This window comes from Fusarium fujikuroi, chromosome FFUJ_chr03 (genome assembly GCF_900079805.1).
Source record: "Fusarium fujikuroi IMI 58289 draft genome, chromosome FFUJ_chr03".
In the NCBI taxonomy this organism is placed as follows: Eukaryota; Fungi; Ascomycota; class Sordariomycetes; order Hypocreales; family Nectriaceae; genus Fusarium; species Fusarium fujikuroi.
In genome coordinates, this window is record NC_036624.1 from 4,391,440 (window position 1) to 4,417,122 (window position 25,683).

Here is a 25,683-nt window from a genome sequence, read left to right on the forward strand (position 1 = left end):
TTTCGATGACATTATGGGACCGAACCACCAGAGGGGCTGATTGTGGCATTGATCGGCCCGGTAACGACTTGTCGATGCCGTCATGCCTTGAACCTCAGGACCACCGATTTTATGGCTGATTCTTCTGGATCTTCCTATGTGATTTCGAGGATCCGCGAAAGCATTCGCGCTCGAGCTTCGACGTCTCTTTGATATCGTGCAGGAAGTGTATGGACGACCATCAAGCCAGATCATACCGAAATACCTGACAGCGTCGATGCGAACATCGGTATCAGGCGCACTTTACCTTCAGAAAACAGGTCTCCACCACTATTGATTTATGACGGCCAGCGCTGAAGCCTATGAGATATGGATTTGGTCACATTGCTCTCGACAATCGCCGAATGACAGTGATGGAATCCGTCGTCGAACTTTCTGAGTAATGGACGAGACCAGCCAAGAGGACTACGACCTCTGTTGTCAAAGCTGCGGGGGGCTGCGGTGCATATGAGGTTTAAGTTCTCCAGCAGCTTTGTTGAAACGGTCCATATCTCAACGCGGGATCGATTACAGAAGGAGAACGGGATACAGGACATCTTGATGACCGCTTGTTGGCTTATTGACTTTGAGCCTCAAAGTTTTTATAGCGTTTACTATCGAACCCGAAATATCAACTGTTTTCAACATCAATACCGCATCTAGATTCCATCCTTCACTCTTTTCCCAGGATACTTTGAACCTTTGGTTGCAGTAATAGCACCTCAGCAAGCCCCCTAAGGTTATCTCGAGGTGGTTCATGTGATTTATCGCTTGGGGTCGATGGGTATGGCTCCTGCTTCACAGAGTTACTCAATCTCTAGACACCGACTGCATTGAGTTTTCTTCCAGACTATCCCCGAGGCTAATGCTCCTACCAGCTGGTGGTTTCGAAGAGCCTTGTGAGCTAATTCGTCTAAAGCGATGAGAGACTGATACGTTCTTTTTTTCATGCCATTCCCCTCATCAGGAGGTTATCGGGAACCTTACTGCCATCGGCTGTCTGTAGTCCGCTTCACAAGGCCCGGAATTAAAGAATATTCTTCCTCAACTGGCTAGCAGAGACGAAGCTCTACACAATACATGTGATGGCTCCCCTGAAACAGCCAGGGATAATCACTACAGATGACGATATTACTCTTCTGGACATCACATCTCGAACCAATGACAAGTCAAAGCAAAATGGCTGTAGCAGCGGAGAAAAAAACGGGCAACAAGAACCAAGAGAACATCTAAAAGACACCCTACGAAGGCTTGTGGAAGAACACGAACATGACCAGAATTTCCCTGACGAGCTTCTCAACCGGGCGCGCGAATATCTCGAGAACGAAAATGACGAGCAGCAAGACACTGAGCTCGGCCAGAGCATCTATAGAGAATTCGAGACTCAGAAGGAATTGATGCTAAATAGCTCCATCTATCCTGAAGTCCGAGCTGTTGTGGATGATACGGACGACCCGACCTTGCCAGTCGGCACATTCAGAGTATTCCTTTTGGGGACAACATTTGCAATCATTGGCACTGGACTCGAACAATTCTTTTCACTCCGAATGCCTCCCATTGGACTTTCAACATTTATTGTGCAGATATTAGCGCTGCCCGTGGGGAAGCTGTTGGCGAAATGGCTGCCAACGAGGAGATTCCGGGTGCTTTCGCAGGAGTTCACACTCAATCCTGGACCGTTCAACCAAAAGGAGCAGATTCTCATTGCAATGATGGCGAATGTAACCTTTGGTGGATCTGCCATTGGAGCCTACATCGTGAGCATTATCCAAGTTCTGAAACTGGATGTGTTTTACGGGGAAAAGAACCTCTCGAATAGTATTCCTTGGCAGATCCTCACGCTCATATCGACCCAGTTCATCGGATATGGATGTGCTGGCCTGGTTCGCAGGTTTCTGGTATACCCGCCCTCAATGATCTGGCCAAAAGCGCTGGCAAATATTGCACTTACCAAGGCGCTGAACAAGGACAATGGACATTCAGAAGATACAGTGCACGGATGGAAGATGTCGCGATACAAGTTCTTCTTGATCTGCTTTACTTCCATGTTCTTTTATTTCTGGATTCCCAATTACCTTTTCAAAGCTCTTTACTTGTTCAACTGGCCGACGTGGATATCACCAGGCAACGTCACACTCGCCCTCATAGCTGGATCAACCTGCGGTCTGGGCCTCAACCCCTTACCAACATTGGACTGGAACGTCGCCACCTATCTCGGCGACCCTATAGTAACGCCCTTCTTCACACTCATGAACTATGCAAGTGGAATGGCAATATGGGGCTTCATAGTCGCGCCGCTAGTATACTTCAACAATGTCTGGGACACGGGCTACCTCCCTATCAACAAAAACTACATCTACGATAACCACGGCTCGCGGTACAACATCTCGCGCGTATTGCTGCCCGACCTTACGCTTAATCAGACCGCGTACCACGAGTACAGTGTCCCCCTCATGACATCCACTCAGGTGATCAAGTATGCGGCTGCCTTTATGATATATGTTGCTACACCCGTGCACATGTACCTCTGGCACCGTAAGGATATCATGTCTGGGATACGGGCTTGTTGGGCACGGAAGTCGCGAGACGAGGAGTTCAATGATGTGCATAACCGTCTTATGTCTGCGTATCCGGAGTGCCCTCACTGGTGGTACATTGTCATTCTGGTTGCATCTTTCATCATCGCCTGTGTCTCGGTGAGCCTGTGGCCAACTGGCATGCCAATATGGGGCATCGTTCTAGCTGTCTTCTTCACTGTCATGTTGCAAATTCCAATTGGAATGCTCTTGGCTGTTACGAACATGGAGGTTTCAACACGTATCCTTTCCCAGCTTATTGCTGGCTATGTGTTTGAGGGCCAGCCAATTCCGAACATGATTTTCCAGATGTTCAGTTTTATGTCGACACATCAGTCGCTCAACTTTGCTAGTGACCTCAAGCTCGCGCACTATGCCAAGATTCCACCGAGATGGGCATTTGCAGCACAGGTTTATGCGACGCTTTTGGCAGGTTTTGTTGGGTTGGGCGTGAATCACTGGTTACTCCGTAACGTTGAGGATGTATGTCAAGCACATCAGAAAGACCGCTTCACGTGTCCCCGTACGCACACTTTCTTCATGTCCTCAGTGATATGGGGCGTCGTCGGACCACGTCGATTGTTCGGTACGCAAGGCCCCTACCGAGCCGTCACACACACAATCCCCATCGGTGTGATACTCCCCATAGCCGTCTACTTCGTGTCCAAGCGGTGGCCCAACGCCTTCTGGCGGAACGTCAATGCTCCAATCCTATTCTGCGGACCGATGGCGTGGGCTCCGTTCAACTGGAGCTACGTGCAGGGCTCGATAGTTCTGGCATTTGTGTTCAACAAGGTGATCAAGAGGCGGTACGCGGCGTGGTGGGAGAAGTACGCGTACGTGCTGACGAGTTCTATCAGCGCGGCTATTGGTATTTCTGGCGCGGTGATGTACTTTGCGGTGCAGCATCCGGGGATTGAGCTGAATTGGTGGGGGAACAGGGTTCAGATGGGGGGTGTTGATCAAGGGGGCTTTGTGGCCGATGGACAGGTTGTTAGCTGTTCGATGTTGAAGGTGCCCGAGAAGGGTTACTTTGATATCGGGTTTGACTGGAAGGTGTAAGTCACAGTTGGCTCGGTGCTGAGAAGTGTTTGCGTATCGACAATGGAGCTGGAGTGTTTCATTATCTGTCTACTCTATCTGTTAAGATATCTAACGTAGTCAATGTTTCTAAACTGCCATGAGGATATTACCCATGAGAATTTGTTCACAGTCTAATATTAGGCTTGAATAGCACAGACTTAGAGTGATCTCACCCGGAGGCGAGGGCCAAGAATAGCAACACGAGTGTACCTGACAGCTGACACTGGCACACCTTGGGTTAATAATTAGACTTTGCCTTTTGACATAATTAGCAACTGGATTTGCCATCAAAGTCTATTCTTTAACCGCGCGCGGATAATGAAACATGCGGCCACAAACGCGCCGTCGATCTGCAACCTGATAACGTCGCCACTTTGTTGGTTGTTGGTTGTGCGTATATTACTATTTCGGTAAGACCAGAATGGTGACCGAAACGGTTACGAAGCACCAATCATCTAATACACAGTCAAGAGCTGCGATGAGACTGAAACAGGGCGCCAGAGGAATTCATTTTAAATAAACTCTATCATGATAAACGTATCATCGTTCGAACGTGGGCGTTTGGTGCTGAAGATACAAATGAAAGTCGCGTACCCGGGAGTTCGGTTCGGCGCTTGGAGTTAAAACGGGAGAGTCTGCGTGGCAATCGTTGCAATGGGCACTCGAAATGGAACAAAAGTGGCAATCGGAATTAAGAAACGATCACGAGAAGCTCGTGTGTAAGCTGAACTCGAAGGAAGAGGCAACCAAAAGCATGCGGAGTTAAAGTCAAAAAGGAAGAGAAAAGCGATGATGGAATGGTCCGTAGGGAATGAGGTATATCAATCCAAACATGAAAGCTGCTGCGCCTACACTGCTCTCTCTCACTGATGAGGCAGTGCCACAGAAGCGAACGAGCTACAGCAGAAAATCACCAGGGTCAAGGTTCTGCCTTACAGGGCTGGATGGCGCCATTCCGCTTTAGGTCTTGGAGATGGGGTCGAGTTTGAGGCCTTTGCTCAGCCCTTTTCTCTCTTTTCTTCAACGGATGCATCATGCATGCATTGATTCTTGATTGAGATGCTGCTGCATGAGATAATTACAATTCAAACTGCGAGACGAACTCCTTTGAGAAATCAGAAGATCTTTTCGGCGAGGCAGCCAAAAAGGCAAAGTCGTCCTAGTTTTGGGGGCCGTTTCGTGCGTGCGTTGTTAGTTCTTATCGGAAGAGGCAGCACTCTCTCGGTGCCGGAAGAGTCTGAAATCCGTATGTGGTATTTTGGCTGTCACGAACCAATAGAATAATGGGATTGTTGCTAATGCCTGTCTACTAATGTAACTGTGCCGCGAGCTGGGGGGAATTAGAGTACACAAATTGGACTCTCGGGTGGGCTTCTGCTCTGAGTTCTTGGCTTGGGACTTTGGTTTATTATTACTTCTCGTTTCAATACCGGGGGAGAGTCAAAGGGAAACGTCATTTGGGCCTGAATGGGCCTGAAGCTATTCGCACCAGGTCGTGTAACGCTGCAATGCGCATTTGACAAGTCTACATGAGATGACGTACGCGCGCCCTTGGTCCTACATACTTTGAAAGGGCTCTTCTGGCATCTTCCAACGGTTATTGATCATGTTCTGCATCATTGTGCAAGCCCTGTGCGTCCCGATATGACAAGCATACACAGATAGGTTGGTTCATCTATACGATATTAGTTCCCGCTGCATGTCAAGAGGAAGAGGCATCCAATGAATCCTTGACGTTGATCAAACTTATTGTCTGACAATGATAATATCGATGCGAGGCTGAACAAAAATGGTTCCAGTCAATCTTGGAGAATGGTGGTGGTTGATCTTGATCCTGGTTAGCTTAGGGCTGAGGCTGTGAGAACCGGCGTCGATTCTTAGGCGGATCCAAGCCTCGATAGGCGTCCCCTAGCACTGCCCGCGATAGCTAAGTGTAAGTGGAAGTGGAAACAGGGGGTGACTCAGAGCGAATGAGGACGAGGTCACCGAATGCAGAACATTGCAGTTTCTGTAGCACTTGCATAGCGAAGAAATGGTCTTTAGTCCTTGACAGGGTTTTTTGGTTGGTCTAGAGGCGTTTTGGGCTGCAGACAGTCCTTGATGACTCAATCGCCGGGGGAGGGGATCCCATGATGCGAGATAATGGGTATTGTAAGTTTACCTTAGTCTTTGGCCGAAGGACATTTATCGAGTCCGACGGACAAACTCGCGATGCGACAAAGGGGACGAAATAGACTCGGGATAGTCTTGAATTCTCGTGATCATGATCATGGTCATGATTTCTGTTGGTGATAATTTTAGGGTCATGTTTCAACCGTGGCCGCGTGTTGTTGGCCATTGAAGTCCTAGATTACGTTGTCTTCTCATTGTAAAATCCCAATTCATCTGCCCACGAGTTGATTCTTGGTTTAATTACGGGATTGTCACTTGTCGTCCGTGTCCTGATCTCCCGCCTCGATACCCGTTTTCTCGATCCCACTAACTTCTCAATTGATCAAGCCTGGCCTGTGATGCTCATTGACTCTGTAACTAATTCAATGTCTGGCGGCTCCGACCAACAGAAACTAAGGTGGCCGTGGCTGAGATGACCCAGGGGGGAGTCATCGGTATGGGCATTCTGCTTGGGGGCCAGGACTAGACTAGACAGGGATCACTTTTAGTGGCCGCAGACGGTAGGCAGAAACGGCCTTCTCCACCTTCAAGGCTGCCTTTGCAGAGACACAGAGAGAACCAAGCCTCTGGGAGGGAACACCACCCTTTTTACAGTACAAGTCTTTGTATATATCTTCGAACCGCTTTGCGAACCACAACCAACACCACAACCAACACCAACATCACACTACTGCACAAACTCTCACAAACCAAACCCCAGGCACCAACACTCCATATTTTACACTTACTTTACTGTACAAGACGTACAGTTTAGTCTAGTCTAGTCCCCAGGCATCCAATTACTACCAAAGTCACTCGGTACTTGGACTTGGCTTACACAGCTTTCGAACCACCCTTCCTCATTTCTATATAACCCACCTCCATCTGCCACTCTCTCAACAACCAAACAAAACACTCAATTCATCTTACACAAAAACTGCTATAAGAGCTTGATCTTCTCTCTCTCTTTCTCTCTCTTTTCAAACTGTCTTCTCAACAGTCACCTCTTATCATTGAGAACATCGTCCACAACCGTCGTCGTCGTCGAAGCAGCACTTCTTCACCACCTGAGCAGACTATAACAAGAACACATCGTCTGCCTCCGGTTATCATCCAAGAGGATCCCCCTCAGCGCAACAGCCGCTTAGAACCTCTCAGCACCGACACAATGTGCACCACAAACATCTACACATACGTCCACCCCGATGGACGCCGCGAGCAGTGGTCTCAACCTACGCTCTGCGCAAACTCTCGCCATGGACAAGTCTGCGCCAGCAACTTTCTGTTCGAGCACCCAGTCCAATACGTTCCCGCTCCCTACGACGCTTCTTCTTACCCTTATGCTACTCAACTCCCTCCTACACCTCAGTATAGCCCTGCCCCTTCTACACCGTCGGGCTCATACCGCTCAGGAGATGAATCAGACCGCTCATACACCAGCAACGGCAGCAAGAAGAAGCGATCATCTGGAGTCTACATCAACGGTCAGAAGGTTCTTGATCTGAACCGTCGTGAGCGTCGACCAAGCTCCTCTCGTCACCAGGAGAGAATCGTCTTGGTCGACAGCCCCCCTACACCACGCACTCCTCCCCAGCAATGGAATGCCCCCCACACTGCCCCCGCATCACCCATCTCAAACACATACATCGTCGACTCTTCACGGGACCCTAACAAGCGCCGCCCCGTCATCGTTGATGAGCGAACTCTTCAGCCTGACCAGCGCCGCGTCCAGATCGAAGTCGTCGACAACCACCACCGCTCCAAGCACCACCGCCACTCATCAAGCGGCTCCCGACACTCCGACCAGGAGGAAGAGCGCCGCCAACGCCGTCGCGAGGAGAAGCGCCGAGAGGAAGCTGAGCTTCGTCTCCGCACTCGCATCGCAGAGGCCAACGCAAAGATCGCCTCTCGCCCTGTCGCCCCTGCCCCTGCCCCTCCCAAGCGCTCTGCTACATACAAACGCCCCTCCGTCGAAGTCGTCGACAGCCAAGCAGTTCTCGCCGACGAGCTTCGTCGCCTGAGCTTTGAGGAGGAGCGTCGTGAGGACAAGGCTCGTCGCCTTGCTCGTCGCGAGGAGAAGAAGGAGGAGGAGGCCCAGCGCGAGCGTCTCCGTGAGCGCATGCAGCCCAAGCGACGTCTCACAATCGGCGCTGGCAGCAGACGGCCCTCTGAGATGTACGAGCCGGGAGTGTACCGATATGAGTAAACGATATAGTTGAAGGATTTGGTCTTGTATCACTTTGATCTGTTTTACATGGAGTTCACAAGCAAATGATATTTAGCGATTAGACTTGGGATTTGGGAATTATTCTGTATACGTTTAAGGGAGTTTGATATTGGGATTTGGATACCAGCGAGCGAGGCAATGAGCCGATTTTAAGGACTACAGAACACTTAGTTAGATACAAGACACAAAACAGCAAGATAAAAAAAAAAGAACTCAGAATGGGTTTCGTTTTTTGAATACTTTGGTTCCTACTTGCATCACAGTGAATGTTTACGCCGAAATGGCTTGAGATAAGGATGGAGAGGCTCAATGGCTTGGAGGAGGTGAGACACTAAAGCAGGTACAAGACATTGCCCATCAAATGTGCAAGAATAGAAAAAACCTGTCTGTCTCATGACCCTAGGACTGAGGGTGTGCGATTCCAGTGTAAGTCGAATAGGCTGCACACCAAGACATCACGATCCCCCTCGCCAAAATTATAAATCAACCGACTTTTCAAAGCACATCACGATATCTGCAAAAAAGTCAACTCCTCGGCATCAAAGTGTAAAAAATAAGGGAACCTCAAAACACCGAAGGATCGCGCATGCATACATCGTGAATCAGAGCAAGGATTAGTCCAACCAAAGTTCTTTTTGCCCTGGAGGTGGGAGGGGTGGAGACACACGCACCGAAAAAAACACCAAGAATCGAAAGATGGGGTCGTTTTGGGACTTTGGTGAAGCTTCATCTGTAGGTGCCGTGGGAATCAAGTTATTCTGTGACGATGAGGTTTAGTTAAATGCGAGTTGGGGGCGTATTTTGGGTCTTGGGTTATTGCCCAGAGATATAGCATGAAAAGTCGTTTTGGTATAGGAATGGGTTTGGAGGGGTTGTTTTGCTGCAATCAGTAGCATCTCAATTGGAATCTCTCCATTGACCGATTGCCTTGTCTGCCTAAAAATGTCCTACACTAGAGGAATGCACATAGTGTAGTTCGCTCAGACCCCGCTCATGATGTGCCGATCGAGACATTAGCCGATAGGGCCTCATGACACCCTGTTTCTCAAGGCACCCATCCATTGGCAGTTCGCTTCTGGTGCGGGCATATGGCGGGGTTTAAGCGACTGATGTACCTGTATGTATGTATATGTGTGTATCTGAGACAGTTTCTCCAGTGACTCACTGTTGATCTATGGCGAGATGATAGCATGTTTGATAGAGTACGTTTTGGGAAATCACCGACGATGCCAAGAGTTCAGCATCTGCCGTCAAGTCATGTACCGAGGTGAATATGGAAGTGCAAATAGATTTTGTTAAAGATAGTGATAGACTATACTATCATACGAATGTAAATGCAGGCAGGCGTGTTGAAGCCAGACCGTAGCTGTGTGCAGTAGTGTCGGGACTACTGCTCAACGGGAGGAAATGGTGTTGAAACCATTCCGACATGATGTTGAACCCTTCCTATTCCCCCAATTTGACAAAACTCGAGTCGTTCTCAATTTAGTAGTCACTTCCACGACTGATAACCTCCTTATGCGACCCTCGAAGCAAAATAGTCTACCACAGTTAGCATCTATCTCATTCATATCTTTACAGGCACACATCAGCTTACATGCTCGAACTGCGCCGAGTAAGAACCCTTGATATCAGCAAGCGGTTCATACGCTTCAAGAATACCATTAGACACCAAAGAGTTTAGCTTCACAATCTGTCAGTAATCTCCTCCTCACATACGGTTAAAGCACTTACACCAGCGAGATATCGCTCTTGGCCCAAGCGCTCGAGGTATCGACGACAAAAGACAATAGTCCCAAACTGCTCACGAATGACTTTATAAAGCCTATTCGCCGACGCAAAAGGTAAATTCACATGTCTCGGCGCATCGTGATGCAAACCGTAGCCATAAATGCCCACCTACACTCATCAGCAACATCCCAAGTCACTTATCATGCACACTTACATCGTCGTAAAGTCGTCCAGTGCCGGTTGTACCAAACGTCTCAATGGCAAACACTTCACCTTCCTCCATCTTAGTCTGATCATTGTTCTTGATAAACGGGATCGACTTTCCACCGTGGATCTGGTAGTGCTTGATGTTGTGCGCTGAGATGTTGCGGACGGGTTTCACGGGATATGTCTTCCCGTTGATTTCAACCTCGTAGCTCTCCATTGCTTCTTGGATTGCGGCGCTGACGTCGCAGATACGAACGTCGATACCAGAGGCCTACAATCGTCAGACAGATCATCTACTAGAAGGTGAGAGACATACCTTGATGCCGCTATTGGTGGCATCCTTGACGGCGTTGAGAAGGTTGTCGTAAGTAGGGTCAAACGACATGGTGAATGCACTATCGACGATCCAACCATTGATCTGCACGCCGAAATCAACCTTCATGACATCCTCATACTTGAGAACTACATCCTTCTGGCCAGGGTTAGGCGTGTAATGCGCAGTCTCATGGTTCAAGCAAAGACCCGTCGGGAACCCCATTCCAGCCTTGAGGTTATCACCAGGCTCGATACCCTGGTTCCCCAAAAGCGCACGCACGCCGTCTTCAATACCATTAGCGACATCAATGAGTTTATCACCCGGCTTGACGTTCTCCTGCGTCCACTGTCGGACTTGCCGATGAACTTCAGCAGCCTTTCGATAATCGTTCAAAAACTCTGGATCTTCGAGTTGTCGACGACCCATGAAGCGAAGTTCTTGAGTCGTAGTACGAGCAGTATTGTAGTCTTGAATTTCACCAGCCGGAAACTCTTTGAAGAGATCACTCAGCGGGACTCTCGGAGGTGAAGATTGCTGTGTAGGAGCCTTCTTCTTCTTCTTTGGCTTTCTCTTTTTCTTCTTCTTACCAGCACCGTCGGTTAGCGGTCCGGTGGGAGTGTTGTTATCATCATCGTCGTCGTCGTCGCCCCCTTCGCCTCCCAGACTACCGTCGCCATCGCGGGCGAGATGAGCACCGCGTGGCTCTCCGCCTGCAGAGGATGGCTTGGATGAGAGTGGTCCTTGGCCTGATACGTGTAAGTGAGGTTCTATGTTTACGAAAGGCTATGAGATGTACCATTTCCTCCAGAGTGATCGTCTTCAGATGTCTTGGCGCCCATTTCGTCATGAACGCTGCTTCAAATCCCAGAGTTGTTGATGAGTGACTGAAGCGAGGTGAGATGACGATGATGGATAAGGATGGAGTATTGTGAAATGGGGTAAGCGGTTATCTGTGGCAGAAACGAATACGGAAATGCAGCACATGGACCGTCAGGATCACTAGCTTCACAATGATAGGACAAGCCGGATAGCAGTGAATCCTTCAGACATTGTCTCGGCGTGCTATTGACAGAGCCCATCATGAAGCTGTACAGACTAAATGACAGTTGATTTCCAGTGGACCCATCAGCATGTTCACGGTGTACTGACTCGCTCAAATACTACGTCCCATTTACACGACGGCTATACGGAGCTATGTGGATGCTTAGAACATTCCAAATCGAATAGCCATGATGGGTCCATCACACAGCGGGTCTCGATGGGGCCCTCGTGAAGAATCAAGACCCTGATTACGAGTCAAGTAGTTCCCTTGGCTTCGTAGATCGTCGCAGCAACATCACAAGAACACGTGGGAATGATGAAACGATGGACGGGAATATGCTGACAAGTCTGGATATAAATTCATGATGCACTCCAACATATATGCCTCTCATCCCATAATGTCACGCCTAGACTATGTGCAAGGTAAAAAGCCATGTACAATGCTCGTGCCAAACACCATAAAGTACGAGGCCCCAAAGATAAAAACAAAATGACATGCAGATTCCGTGCTCTCAAATATCCCAAACCATGATGCGTGAAATGTATGTGAGAAGGGTAAGTAGGTGGGCCAGTTGTCTATGCTGCTGGCTGAACTCCGCCGCGTGGCCGAGGCTTGAGGTTTAATATAGGAACATCCGCATTATCGAAGCCGTGATGCGATGTGCGATCTCTCAATCGCTCGTAATGTTTCCGTAGTCTGCTCTCACCAACAACTAGTTCGAATCCAACCAGGAAACAGAAGCTTATCTCCAACCTAGCCAGCTCTGCTTCACTGACGCCACCCACCTTAGCCATCTTGGCATGGGGATAAGATAGATCTTCAAGAGCTTTCATGGCAACTCTAAGACCAGCCAGGACTAAACGATGTGCGTTGCGCCGGGTGACAGGGATGGCTCGTTCCTCGACGGCTAATCTGTGTATATACAGTGATGTCGCAAGGTATACTGCGGTACTCATGGGACAGAATTGGTGAAGTCGCTGAAGATATTGGTTGATAGTGATCGGAGGCTCATTCTTGCTGTAGAATTTGCGTGTTATGGCGCTGTGTTGCAAATTGACAGGCTGAGAATCAGCTCCAACGACAACGTAAGGCTCTGATTGAGGCGGCGGCGACATGAGACCTGGGTGAGGCTTCAGTCGCACACCATCAATATCCCCCGACTCTGGTTGATTGTCATGCACAGGCTCAGGCTTATCTTTGGCAGCCAATCTCTTAGCCTCAAGCTCAGCCTGTTTCCTTAATTTCGCCAGATTCTTATCAGAGTATGATCGCACAATATTCTCCTTCTCGGCTTGCATGCCACTCATGTGCGGCACAGTGGGAGATTTTGGCGGTGGTGTCGGAGGGACATCGCCCGTTATCCTGACGAGAAGCTCGACGCCAGCGCTCAGCAGAGCGAGTGCTTCTGCTGGTGACATCTCGAAGAGGCCATGATCGGCAGAGGCTTTCGGTGCGGAGGGGTCGTCGGCGATCAAATGAGGATCGGAAGAGGGCACCGGGGGAGGAGGCGGCGGTCGATCAGTCGTGGTATCGGGATGTCGCAGTGGAATTGTGCCGGCCTGAGCCTCGGTAGTAACAGCCGCTTGATAAGACATGGCTGGAAAAAGCAAATTGGGTTTGAAAGCTTGGTCGGTGGTCAAGACACAGAGCTATTGACGCGTCTCAGTGTCTTAAGGCGCTGGGCAAGATCCGGCTCGACGCCTTTCATGATCTCTCGTTAATCGAGACGTAGTGGAGGAGAGTGAAGAACAGTTTTTTGGAGCAAGTTTTCGTATCACGGGCTAGGCCTGTTTTTGTTGTTGCTTTGGGTCGAGTCGGGCGTAGGTAAATAAATGCCAATCCAATCCAATACCAGCGCAAAGTTGCGACCTGTAGTGGGACGAGAATACCGAAGTGGAGTGGCGGGGCCTAAGATCTCGACGTGGGACCCTGGAGGAGTAAGGTGCAGCAGTAGTCGCAAAGGGTCCCGTGAGGGCGTCGAGTCGAGCCTTTATAGTTTGTCGAGTTCAGCTATGGGAGGTATGAGATCCTAACGGTCGAGAGGAAGCGAGCGAGCGAGCGAGAGCCTGATGATAAAAGAGCCGGACCGACTACTTTAGCGTGGCGTTGTTTTAGGACAAATGAAGGACAAGAACAAGATGAAGAAGAAATGAAATGAGATGAATTGTCCGAGATGAGTCGCGGTCGTGAGACTCGAACTCGCCAGGAAGAGCCTGCAATAAAGAACTCTAAAAGAAATCAGATCAAGGATGAAAAGAGAGGTTGCGAGATTAAAAAGAGAATGTGAATGAAGTGATTTGTTTGCTTTTGTTGACTGTGCCTAGGCAATCTTGCTTGTATGGATGGATGTATCTGTCGGCGGCTGCCCAACCCAAGAAGGGACCTGCCCGCACTTGCACTTGCAACCGCTTGCGCCTGCACCTGCCAGCACCTGCACCAGCAGCAACTAGCCGCACCTTCCTCCCGAGCTTCTTTTTTCATGTCACGAGCACGTGGTGCGGGGGAGAAATAAGATGAGTATTGGCTCAATCAATGGATCAGCAAATGCCTATCGTGATCAATTCCCATATTTTTCGCGTCTTCTTTCTCCTAGCATCGAAGAACTAATCACCTTCTAGTCTTGAAAGTGGAATGCAACGGTACCAATCTTGTCATTTTAGGTCCAGGCCAGGACATTCACTCAGATTTAGCCTCCGAGATGGATGAATGGTGTTATTCTACGGTAGGCTCCGGATATGAAAGCAGCCGTATTTATCGTGTTATCCCGGCAACATTGTAGTAAATACGGGGTATGTTTACGCATACGGATATACAATCCACCCGCTGAGGATCTAGACCAAACGGTCTCTGGGTTAAACTACTGCATGACCAGCAGAGGAGAAGAGCCGCAAGAGATGATGATCTTCCCTGCCAAGGCACCATTTAGGCGTCGTCTGATGTTTTTCCCGGCGTTTAAACACGGCCACCCCGGATCTGGGCTTTGAGCCTGGTGACCTATTCTGCATGAGAAATATCAGAAACTCCATTACTTACGCGCCCTTGCCACGATTTCTCTTTTCTCTTTCAAATCACACAATCATTAACGAATAATGGGTATCAGTCAAGACTTCTGGTGGCAATTCGACGAATCACTTACCTGTCCTGGCCAAGTAAACGCCGCGGAAACAACCTTGGCATGCCCCGTCCCAAAGGTTAGACTTATACAAAGAAAAAGTGTATTGAAAAATAGAATCAGCAAGGACATAACAATGCTTTCAACAGATGTTTTATATCCAATCGTAATATGTCCATATAATCAGGGTCCGATACACTTGAAAGATCACACTTAAATACATACCCTACACTCCCACTTTACCGCATCTTGATGGCAAAAGAGCTTCTTGACCTTATACTGAAAAATTTCGCCCTTGCAACGTGATATCGTTAGCAAAGGATATCTTTCAAGCTGAGCACTGTCAACTCTACGACCAAATCATTGTGAAAGCCAACTTCAAGGAATATGATCTACTGACTCATAAGTCGTTCGGAGTCAACTCGTGAGAATAAAAGAAGATGCACCTTGGCTTTTTGTGATAGACGATCGGTCTCGCCATGTGACACCATGCGACAAGAGTCTGACTGATTGCGTGGGCGAAGGAACATATCTACATTACAACAGAAAGCAGTGGTGGTATTGATGACCTAAACAGACGGCCTGTTTGTGACGTGGGGTTCACTGAGAGAAGATGAGCTGGGTAAGGTACGCGATTAATGGAAGAGAGAAGCGAAGTGAAGGTGATGATTTACAGACTGTTAACTCATGGCTCTTCCTACGACTATATAGCTGCTTCCCATCAAAGGTCAAGCCCTTATAACTGAACCCAAGGAAGAGCCGTACTCACAGCAGACGTTAAGAATCTAATGATCAAACATTGCTCTTAATGCACCTATCAATGCCACCAGTCTAACAAATCCCGGCACTTCAGCCCCTAGATCTAAGCCCAGCCCAAACCTGCACATTATCATCTCATTATTCATAAATCTTTAACAATCTGGCGCTACCTTGCAGTCAACCACAGCCGTTTGACCCGCCTGCACCTTGGCAATAGCCTCCTTCAACACACTCTCCAGATCCGAAGCCTTGTCAACTCTAGCAGCGTGGATATCTCCACCTGCAGCAGCCTTGGCAATACCGGCGTAGTCAGGCACGGGATCGAAGGAAATGTTGATCTCTTCGTTTGTGGCCTTTGATCCAAGACCGTCGGGGTGAACCAGTAGGAGTGACCTGCGAGGGGCGTTCCATCCTGTGAAGTGTTAGCATATTGTTGGTCTGATAGGTAAGGCGACTTACCCTTGTTGTTGAGCACAATGGTCAAGACGGGGATCTTGTAGCGTCTTGAGATCCAGTACACGCTACCAGGTACTGTGAAGAGATATGTGCCATCTCCTACAATCTGCACAACAAACTTGCCCTTATTTGTACCGCCGTTCTCAGCATCTGTCGCAAGCTTGATACCCAGGGCACCACCGCCAGACCAGCCGAGACCACCGCCTCCACAGTTGATCCAAGATCCGGGAATTGTGGGCTGGATGTTGTCGTGTACGAAACCAGTGTTAGTGACAGCTTCAATGGCCCAGATTGTATCTTCAGGGCAGAGATCACGGAGCTTCTTGCTGAGATGACCGGTTCCGAATGTATCGTCTGCGAGAGGTTCAGCGGCCTTGGCGATGCTAGCGAGCTTATTCTCGTGGACTTCAGCACGTTGCTTCTCTGTCTCGGCGGCGTTGACCTCGAGTTTGCTGGCGAATTCCTTCTTGTTGAGAGCTTCGGTGATTTGCTGGATTGAGGTGAGACCATCAGCCTTGTAGCGTGCGTCGGCTTGGATGTAGTGAGTTGGCATCTGCTGCTTCAGAGGGTCAACATCAATGTGGAAGATCTTTGCATCCTCGCGAGGCTTGCAGCGGGTCTGAACCCAGGGTACGTCGCAGTCCAGAACGACAATTGTATCGGCAGACTCAACAGCATCGTCAACACCAAACTTCAAACCGATCCAAGCGGGATGATCAGCGGGGAAACACATATCGCAACCACCAGTATCCAAGACTCGCAGCCCCTTGACCTTGTCCGCCAATTCAACAAGCGCAGCAGGAACCTTGTGGTTTCGTCCGCTATATCCTGTGACTAGCAAAGGAGCCTTTGCACCGGCCAAAGCCTCAGCAATCTTATCAACAGCGCTCGTGGGAAGACCACCAAGCTCAACCGACTCCCAGTGTTCTTGCTTCAATGAATAAGGCTTGAGGTCAGCCTCGAGAATCTCCCGTGCACTGCACAGATACACGGGACCTTGGGGATCCGATGTAGCGAATTGTAAAGCGCGGTTAACCATTTGCTTGACGTTAGCTCCCGTCTTGATCTCGCCTGTGTATCGGCAGTACTGAGAAATGATTTGTTTTTGATCTGGTACATCTTGGATCCAGTGAATGTACTCTGTGCGACTTCCGCGGTGTTCGCCCTCTTGTGTAAATGGTGATAGACCTGCGAATACTAACACGGGAGCGCGGCCTGTGGAAGCATTGTGGACGGCTGCTCCAAGGCCTTGAGTTCCAACGTCGACATGGACGATCACACACTGGGGCTTTCCTGTTAATCGGGCGTAACCATCAGCCATTGACATGGCCACCATCTGATTATGTCAGTTTTGCCCAGAAATTCTTGACGTAATATCATACCTCATTAGGACATGTGATGATCTTGGGGAATTTGCCCTTCTTTTCCCTTTGTCCCTTGACCATAGCCTCAATGATACTAGGGTGATCGGTACCCAAGTTCACGAAACAATGTGTGATGCCAGCATCCCAGATAGCCTCGAAGAAGGCAAATGATGCGGTATACATATCCTCACTTGCTGTTGAGTAAGAACGATTCATAATTGCTGTGGGTGAAGGTGTATGAAGAGCTGTCGACGCCTTTGAGTGACTGGCAGATAGAGACAGAAAGGGGCCTTTTCCATCTCGTTGGGAAAGTGATGAGATTGCTGCGGTATTGTATCTCCTCACTGAGGATTGAAGTTGTGATGGACGACATTTTGAGAGGCCTTGAGCGGCTAATCTGGATCTGTGAAGGAGAGCCATGATGTATTGTGTTCTATCCTCGGGTTAGTATCTGAATGTGTTGAACATGAAGTGGTGATGAGGCTCAATGATGCATGATGGCGGTGTAAGTGCCACCCCAAAGCATAAACAAATGCCGAACCTCACTCACGGCATCCAATACTTACTTCAGTATCCTGGTCAATGATCAACGCCAATCAGATATGGGGGCGTTTTACGAAGTGGTTGCTGTAAGAATCTTGTAATTGCAACAAACATAAAACAGAAACAGGCCGGGTTTTGTTGTCAAACTATCGTAACGCCCTTTGTTGTGTCCAAGCGGGTCTACACAAATGCCGTGTCTGGCCGTATTCGTTGTGCTCACGCGCGGGGAGTGACAAGTTGATGCGGGGTTGGGGAGAGGGGAAGCTAGAGCGTTGACTGTGGAAATAGGGCGTTTTTGACAAGGGTTTTTATCAGTAATGGAATAACAGTGACAGGGGGGATTTTGACATGATAAGTATCGTTGATAAGGATTGGGCTTCTACTCTATGTTCTATAGAAGACCCGGCCACTCACGACTTTGATTCAGAGTCGGGAACTTGATTGTAATTGTGTTGAATGTCCTATTACCCCGGATTTTGATCAAGTCCCCCACTAGTTTACGCCAGAAGATCTAGATACGCGGGGAAATGATGCACTAGAAGCTGAAGCGGGTCATTCTCATTAACATGAACTCCGACGTGATCGAGCAGCTACGACTACAAGAGGTAGAAACATCGGTGAAGCAATTGATACACCTATACCATCTCTCACTCTGTCGTACAGCAAACCATTCTTGTAACACTGATACCCGGCCTCTATCGGCCCCTCTACGGCATCCATCGGAGCCGGTACCTCACAATCTCATTCCTCATTCGTTGGACAAGCCCTCGTGACGGAATGACAGCTCCTTAATCTCAATAATTCCGCTCTAGTCAGCCGGCTCAACGCTCTGCGGATTTCTGAACACCTGGTCCGGATCCCACTTCTTCTTTATATCTTGAAGCCGCGGAAGGTTGTCCGCCCAGTAGAGCTCCTGCGCCGCCTTTCGGTCGAGCCATGCATCGACGTATCCGGCGTAAGTGGAGCGCGCGCCCGGAGCCGACCGTTGGATCCGCTCGTGAATCCCGTCCAAGAGCTTCCGAGTCGCTGCCGATACTTTACCCACTCCGATGCCGTAGGATTGATACATGATAACACTTTCCCGGTGTGGGTATGCTGTTGCATTGACAGGTGTATCCATCATGGCGCCGCCTTCGGTATTGAAGATGATCGTGAATGGTGTCGATTTGCTGCGAGAATCCTCAAGGTATTGAAACAAGTCCGTGATTGCCGTGTCATTTAGGAGGTCTTGTTCATTGAGCGATAATGACTTTGAGTAGAATGCCGTGGGAATGCTGCCTAAGGTGCAACCAGCGGCTTCAGCCTCATGAAGCAAATGACCCATCCAGTTTGTAAGCCACACTGCACCCTTGCTGGCACCAGGAAGGCGAGCAGGGATTCCTGATGCCTGGTATTCAGCCTCTGAACCGAAGAAAGTTCCTGTAATGAGGGCCCCTAGAGGTTGAACGATGAAGAGACTTGTGAAACGTCGGTCCATAGTTGGATCTCCAACCAATGCCTGCCATTCCTTGTATAAGTCGGCCGTTTCGTTTTGCGAGTTAAGAGTAAGGCTGTAGCTGTATTGGACAACGTTGCCGGGCTCCGGGCGAGTCTTGACCACGAATCTGGTCACGATACCGAAGCTTGCTCCCGCACCACGCATCGCCCAAAAGAGATCAGGTGTTCTGTCTTGACTGGCAAGATAGATCGTGCCATCTGCTGTCACGACCTCCATTTCCACGATGTGATCGAGGGCACTTCCCCACATTCGAGATATCGGCCCAAGGCCGCCCTTGAGTTGTAAGTGATAGTCGGAAGCGTGCTCAAGGATACTTACTACTGTCAAATGGCCACCGGTGCCAACACTAGGACAAGTTCCATGGGCAATGGCTCGTCTTCCGAATGTATGAAGGTTCTTGTCCAATTCGCCAAGGTTGGTGCCTGCCCCAAATGATGCGTACCAAGTTTCGTTGTCCATCTCAAAGTCCTTGAGGTTGACTAGGTCGATGGACACGGCGCCGTTGTCACCACCAAGACCGTGGTTGCTGCCCAGTTAGCTTTGCTTTGCATGTCCACAGAGTTAGCTCACCCATAGGAATGACCTCCAGACTTTGCCTGCACTTTGAGACCACTCTGTTTGGCGCACTTGACAGTCTCAGAAACTTCAATGACATTCTGAGGACGGATGATAGCAGCTGGAATCACCGGGAACTCGAGATTGAACGGCTTCGCCCACTAGGCGAAGAGCGGATCACTCGGGTACGTGACGCAGGAGCTGCGGTTCGCACAGACGGCATCGAGACAGTCGCGGATAGAGACACTTTGACCGTTGCCCATGTTGAATAGAAGATTGATAGAAAGAAGGATGTTTCTAAAATGTGTGAGTTTCTTCGTAGGAGAAGAAAGTGGACGTTTATACATGTCGATAAAGATGGTACTAAAATGTCAAGCGGTTCTAGGATGGGGGTCTTGAAGAAGGTAGCACGCGGGATGCCTGTCATGATTCATTAGACATCCCCTTCCGAGGTTGATGTTCCTTCCGTCTGATAGCAGTTGTACAGGCCTCAATTCGGAAGCAAACAGCTTTATTATCGCCGGCAGTTACGACCCGAAATGAGCCACGACCCGAAGGTGTGCGCAGACTTTGGTGATGCCTGTGCTCTGCGTAAGGCATGCTGCGTCTATATGCTACCATACCTACCTTACCTATTCGAAGAATCATATTCTTCAAGAGAAATACTTTTTATGATCGCATTAGGCATCGTTTGAGAATTGCGACGATTTGAGAGGAAGAAGTCACAGAGAGTGACAGAGTCAATGCTTGCACACATACGTCGGTCCTAAGGTCATACGAACCCGCTGGGAAGATGTCGTCAAATACTAGATCTACATTTACATCTGAATGATACCTTAAGGGAGGAAGGTGGTATTAATCAAGCCCAGAATACAGATACGTCACTAGCCATCTCTAGTCCAGTGCTATCACAGTGCATATATCGAGATGCAAAATACTGTTACAGCATTACACAAAGGACTACATCGTGCTTGGACACCTTTAGGAGTTTAACACACTAGTTAAATATCGCTGAAGACCGACTGAGTGTCAGTGATAATGTTCAGGCCTACTCGCGGCTCTACAATTATCCTAACTTCAGGGTCTACTACCATAAACCTAGTCTAAGGTCATATATACTTTAGGCTGCTTTAGTCTAAGTTCGTCAATTTACTCAAAATTGCGACGAGTATAAACTTCCTCGGGGTTTGTATTGCCTAGTCACAATATCCTGATAAAAAGGCAATTATAAACTCTGTGAATGAGGTGTGGCTCACAGAGGGACCACAGATTGATGCATTGTTTGCACCTTTGCTTCATCTACTACCATCATTTTTCGCACATATCGACGGCTTTCCAGACAGCCATGGAATTCAACAATCTCACGCTCAAACCCGACGGCCCTAATGACAGTCCATCCTTTGTTTATGATGGTGCATATCGCATCTACAAAGACGATCAAAACCCCGAAGCTCTTTTCGGAAAGGCGTTGCGCTACCATTCTTCCTTGAGAGTGAATCACACATCGGAGCAACAGGAACTCATACATAAAGAGGTGAAGGGAACTCTATTTCACGCGATTTACGGCAGCAATCGCATCGAACATGCTGGCCTAGGCTGGGATGCCACACGGTATCTCTGTCATAAGACCCTACAAGAGCCTGACTTCGTACGCGAAGTCAATGAGGATGATTCAGACTTCGATGGAAAGGTTCACGACCTATATGCTGCGGATCCAAATTTACGAGGAAAGTCGAGAAGCCATGTTGTTCGCGGCCGGCGTGAAGTCATCCAGCACGTGAGAGCCTTCGAACATATGATGGACAGGTTCTGGGTTCACAACGAAGATCTTACAGAGGATCTCATCAAGAAAACGCATGAAATTCTTTGCAAGGGAGTCTCGATCATAGATCCTGGTGCCGAATATCCCGATGTACCTTATGAGAAATATGCAGGACAATACCGAGATGTTCCTGTCGGCGCTAGAAACACCATGTTCGTGATGCCACAATACGTGCCTGCAAAGATGGCCGAGATGTGCGCGAACCTCAAAAATGACATCGAAGGCAAGGAAGTTTTGGACCCATTTTCACTCGCAGCCAAATACTCACTCCGGTTTGTTGAGATTCATCCATTTCAGGATGGGAACGGACGAATGTGTCGCATCATCCTCAACGCGATCCTATTTCGGTACGTCGGTATTCTCATCTCAATCGGAGAGACTCAAGATGAAATAAATGAGTATATAAACATCAAGAAGAGGGCTTCGAGAGACATGGAGGGTCACGGAGAGTATGCTACGTTTGTGCTGAAGAAGAGTGTGAGGGGCATACAGAAGCTGAAACAGAGGGTTAATAGGAAGAAAGCAACATGAGTACCTTTCGGTGAGCTAAATTTATGATGAGCTTCAATTCAGATGAGATGAGATGAGATGAGATGAGATGAGATGAGATGAGATGAGATGAGATGAGATGAGATGAGATGAGATGAGATGAGATGAGATGAGATGAGATGAGATGAGATGAGATGAGATGAGGTACGAGATAAGAGGCATGGACCCCGGATCTCAGTACTACTCATCCCGTCTCATCTCGTCACAACTCATTGAATTTTATCAAAATTCATCATAAACTCATCATAAACTTATCTAAAGTATGTAGCTGTGCCTGAACTTAAGATTCATATGGTGCAAATGAAAGGAACACTAGTCACATCCAGAAGGTCATACCAGCTGTCGGGGCTCAACGCATAGTCAGGTAGATTCATTATTTCAGGCCAAGAAGAATTGGGTACAGGGAAAAGCAATTTAACTATCACGGGCCTGGAGCAATTATTGGCTTGTGATATTGGCCAGTACAACGCATACCAACTTTATCAATTCGAGTTTGTCACAGCATAAGTGAGAGTTCATGTGATTAATGTATTAACTTCAAGATTCAAATTGGCTTGTTACATAAGTTGGTATCTTTTTAATAATCATTAGTACGCCACCATGGTGCTCAATCCATCCAGCTCTCGCTGCCAGTTACGGTGCTGGCTGATGTTCAACACGAACTTCTCCAGGAAGCCCTTGGCATCAGAAGCAACGGTGACAATCTCTTTAAGGCTGTCTGGCGAAGCATTCTTCAGCGTCACCACACCATAGCTGTCGACAACGCCGCTGCCATCGGTCTCGGAGAGGAAGACCTCAGGAAGCTGAATGGCCTTGTTTATCAGGCCAACGGCCTCACCAGTACCACCAATCGCCTTCAAGTGACCGAAGGCCTCGCGGATGTAGTGAAGAGCTCGGCCATTCTTGGAAAGGGTCTGGATAGACTTCTCACCGCCAGGAACAAAAATAGCGTCAAACATGGTGCTCCGCTGGCCCTCGAGGTGGTGGTCAGGGACAATACCCTTGGAGGAGGATGAATCCTCGTTAGCGGAAAAGATGGCGGAGCGTCGAGGTCCGATAACGAAGGGAAGGGCGCTTTGAGCCTTGATTGCGCCATACACGGCGTTGAAGGCAATTGGGTCGTAGCCGTCAGCGATAATGATAGCGATGCGACGAGACTTGATAGTGGGAGTCTCTGGGAGGAAATCGAGTTGACTCAAGTTCTTGGCCTTCTTTCCAGGGTTGGGCTTAGCATCAATAGGCTTCTTGCCGCCGACCATCTCTGCAATAGTGTTGGCAAGCTCCCCGTCAACTACACCAAGACGTTCAGTCAGGCGCTCGTAGACGATAGCTTCATCGCAGTGGTCCAACTCGAAGGAGAAGGCCGCCTGGACGTGAGCTTTCTCGATCTCGGAAAGAGAGTTGTAGAAGAGCTGGGCTTGAGAGAAATGATCCTTGAACTTCTTGCTAAGAGCGCGCTGCTTGATACCGGCAATCTTTTGCTGGTAGTCAACGTAGGCACCCTCCTGGACAGTAGCAGCAGGCTGGTGGCCGTATCGGTTAGGCCAGTAGTTGACCTTACCCTTGGAAATAGTGTGTCGCATGGCACCGTCTCGATTGAAGTTCATGACCGGGCAAACTGGTTTGTTGATAGGTAGTTCCTCCCAGTTAATACCCAAACGGCTGAGCTGGGTATCTTGGTAAGAGAAGTTCCGACCCTGGAGAAGAGGATCGTCCGATGGGCCAACGCCAGGGACAAGATGGCTAGTGCAGAAAGCGACCTGCTCAGTCTCGGTGAAGTACTCATCAACAACTCGGTTGAGCTCGAGTTCACCGATGTAGCGGACAGGAATCTGGTCTTCCGGCCAGACCTTTGTAGCGTCAAGGATATCGAAGTCGAAATCATGCTCTTGAGACTCCTCCAACACCTGAATACCGAACTTCCACTTCGGGTACGCGCCGTTTTCGATTGCTTCGTTAAGATCCTTGCGGTGGAAGTCCGGGTCCTGGCCAGCAAGCTTAAGAGCTTCGTCCCAAACTAGAGAGTGGACTCCGAGCTCAGGGGTGAAGTGGAACTTTACGAATCGTCGCTCGCCCTTATCGTTGATCAGAGTGTAAGTGTTGACGCCAAAACCTTGCATCATGCGGTAAGATCGAGGAATCGTGCGGTCAGACATAGCCCACATGTACATGTGAGTCGCCTCTGAGTGTCCCCAGACGAAATCCCAGAAGTTGTTGTGCGCGGACTGTGCTTGGGGAACTTCGTTATGCGGCTCTGGCTTTCCTGCATGGACCATATCCGGAAACTTCATGGCATCCTGGATAAAGAAAACAGGTATATTGTTCCCGACTATGTCGAACGTGCCTGCAGTTTGTTAGTTTCGTCATTAAAAACGAATTCGTGGTGATATGAGTCGTTGATGTTGTGGTGTTGTACTGGCAGCGCAGACCTTCACCACCACCCACACTCAGAAATCTCCGGGCAAGTGAGCTCCCTGGTTTAAAACGCAAAGACATATAAAATAAAAGGAGAATATGTGTTTCGTTTCACAGAAGATGCATGGGATTGAGGGATTTCACAAACCTTCCTGTGTGTAGAATTTCACCGCAAATCCGCGAACATCGCGAACGGTGTCGGCGGAGCCGCGACTTCCCAAAACAGTTGAGAATCGAACAAAGACGGGTGTCTCTCTGGAGGTGTCGGTAAAAATGCCGGCTTTGGTGACATCTTCCGCGGATTCGAAGAGCTTGAAAGTGCCGTGAGCACCAGCACCGCGGGCGTGAACAACGCGCTCAGGAATACGTTCGTGATCGAAACGATGGATCTTGATATGCAGTTAGTATCCAAATTCTCCAAAGTCGAACGAGATCTGAACGATCCCAATATGGAGTAGCATACCTTCTCACGTCCAAAAGCGTCCTCGAGAAGACTGGCTCCCGTCTGATCCTCGCTGTTCACACGCAGCCAGTGATCAGTGTTGTTCTGCTTCACACCATAGTCCGAAGTGATTCGAGTGTTCTCGCTGGGCTCAACAATGTTGGCCTTGAGCTGATCGATCTTGTCGTTTCGGTGTCCCATGACTGCGTGTTTGATAGCTCCGGTAACTTGATCGGTCATGTCGAATCTTTGGTCTTTATTCTTGAGTAAACAAAGAATAATTCACTGAAAAATAGGTTCGAAGGATTCCGGGTTTCAAGATCTTTTGTATTGCGCCGAGATCAGAGCACCCATTAGCTGCCGACTTCAGAGCACGTTGGATTTACGTCACACATGCGTTTGACGATTGAGGTTTCCCCGCGGGCATGAGAAATTGGCAGCTACAATGGGACGAGTTGTTGAGAAAAGTCGTCATGTTTCGTCAGGAACAAACATGATTGACCTATGAGAAGCTCAGAATTTCCAACGAGGAAATATGGAATGCACTCTGTGATGTGATCGTGATCTGTGTTTGGATTTGCTGTTACACCAGGAACGAAAGCTCCGGTTTTTGTATCCCCCACTTTCCGTATCTGTCTCGCACTGCCGTTGAAACAACTCAACAAATGGCCGAGGTTGGTTTGTAATGAAGAATTGATGTGGAATCTTGAGGCTCGATGACCGCTACAATTCTGGATTTAGCAGGGATTGTTGTCTTTCTATGGATCTTCGAGAAGGCGAGTTGTATCGATCTTCACCGAACTATCAACAAGCAACA

General features: G+C 48.8%; 8 protein-coding genes; 3 read left to right on the plus strand and 5 right to left on the minus strand.

Moving 5' to 3' along the window:
• Positions 1–1,103: 1,103 nt before the first annotated feature.
• On the plus strand, positions 1,104–3,656 carry FFUJ_03444 (related to sexual differentiation process protein; the record flags this gene model as incomplete). The annotated part of the gene is made up of 1 exon (XM_023575292.1): positions 1,104–3,656. One exon carries the CDS (start codon positions 1,104–1,106, stop codon positions 3,654–3,656), a length of 2,553 nt encoding a protein of 850 aa, XP_023428496.1.
• Positions 3,657–6,996: 3,340 nt separating this feature from the next.
• Positions 6,997–8,034, plus strand: FFUJ_03445 (uncharacterized protein; the record flags this gene model as incomplete). Its single annotated transcript, XM_023575293.1, has 1 exon — positions 6,997–8,034. One exon carries the CDS (start codon positions 6,997–6,999, stop codon positions 8,032–8,034), a length of 1,038 nt encoding a protein of 345 aa, XP_023428497.1.
• A 1,506-nt stretch (positions 8,035–9,540) lies between these two features.
• Positions 9,541–11,148, minus strand: FFUJ_03446 (probable methionyl aminopeptidase; the record flags this gene model as incomplete). XM_023575294.1 has 6 exons in its annotated part: positions 9,541–9,597; positions 9,653–9,739; positions 9,790–9,954; positions 10,001–10,264; positions 10,310–11,055; positions 11,106–11,148. 6 exons carry the CDS (start codon positions 11,146–11,148, stop codon positions 9,541–9,543), a joined length of 1,362 nt encoding a protein of 453 aa, XP_023428498.1.
• Positions 11,149–11,926: 778 nt separating this feature from the next.
• On the minus strand, positions 11,927–12,946 carry FFUJ_03447 (related to PCL7 Cyclin like protein interacting with Pho85p; the record flags this gene model as incomplete). The annotated part of the gene is made up of 1 exon (XM_023575296.1): positions 11,927–12,946. The coding sequence occupies one exon, from the start codon at positions 12,944–12,946 to the stop codon at positions 11,927–11,929; it is 1,020 nt and encodes a 339-aa protein (XP_023428499.1).
• Positions 12,947–15,374: 2,428 nt separating this feature from the next.
• Positions 15,375–17,462, minus strand: FFUJ_03448 (benzoylformate decarboxylase family protein; the record flags this gene model as incomplete). XM_023575297.1 has 3 exons in its annotated part: positions 15,375–15,634; positions 15,682–17,014; positions 17,061–17,462. 3 exons carry the CDS (start codon positions 17,460–17,462, stop codon positions 15,375–15,377), a joined length of 1,995 nt encoding a protein of 664 aa, XP_023428500.1.
• A 931-nt stretch (positions 17,463–18,393) lies between these two features.
• On the minus strand, positions 18,394–19,901 carry FFUJ_03449 (related to 6-hydroxy-D-nicotine oxidase; the record flags this gene model as incomplete). XM_023575298.1 has 3 exons in its annotated part: positions 18,394–19,609; positions 19,654–19,799; positions 19,857–19,901. The coding sequence occupies 3 exons, from the start codon at positions 19,899–19,901 to the stop codon at positions 18,394–18,396; spliced, it is 1,407 nt and encodes a 468-aa protein (XP_023428501.1).
• Positions 19,902–20,983: 1,082 nt separating this feature from the next.
• FFUJ_03450 (uncharacterized protein) lies at positions 20,984–21,991 on the plus strand (the record flags this gene model as incomplete). Its single annotated transcript, XM_023575299.1, has 1 exon — positions 20,984–21,991. One exon carries the CDS (start codon positions 20,984–20,986, stop codon positions 21,989–21,991), a length of 1,008 nt encoding a protein of 335 aa, XP_023428502.1.
• Positions 21,992–22,596: 605 nt separating this feature from the next.
• Positions 22,597–25,106, minus strand: FFUJ_03451 (probable catalase-1; the record flags this gene model as incomplete). XM_023575300.1 has 3 exons in its annotated part: positions 22,597–24,353; positions 24,573–24,813; positions 24,888–25,106. 3 exons carry the CDS (start codon positions 25,104–25,106, stop codon positions 22,597–22,599), a joined length of 2,217 nt encoding a protein of 738 aa, XP_023428503.1.
• Positions 25,107–25,683: the final 577 nt, after the last annotated feature.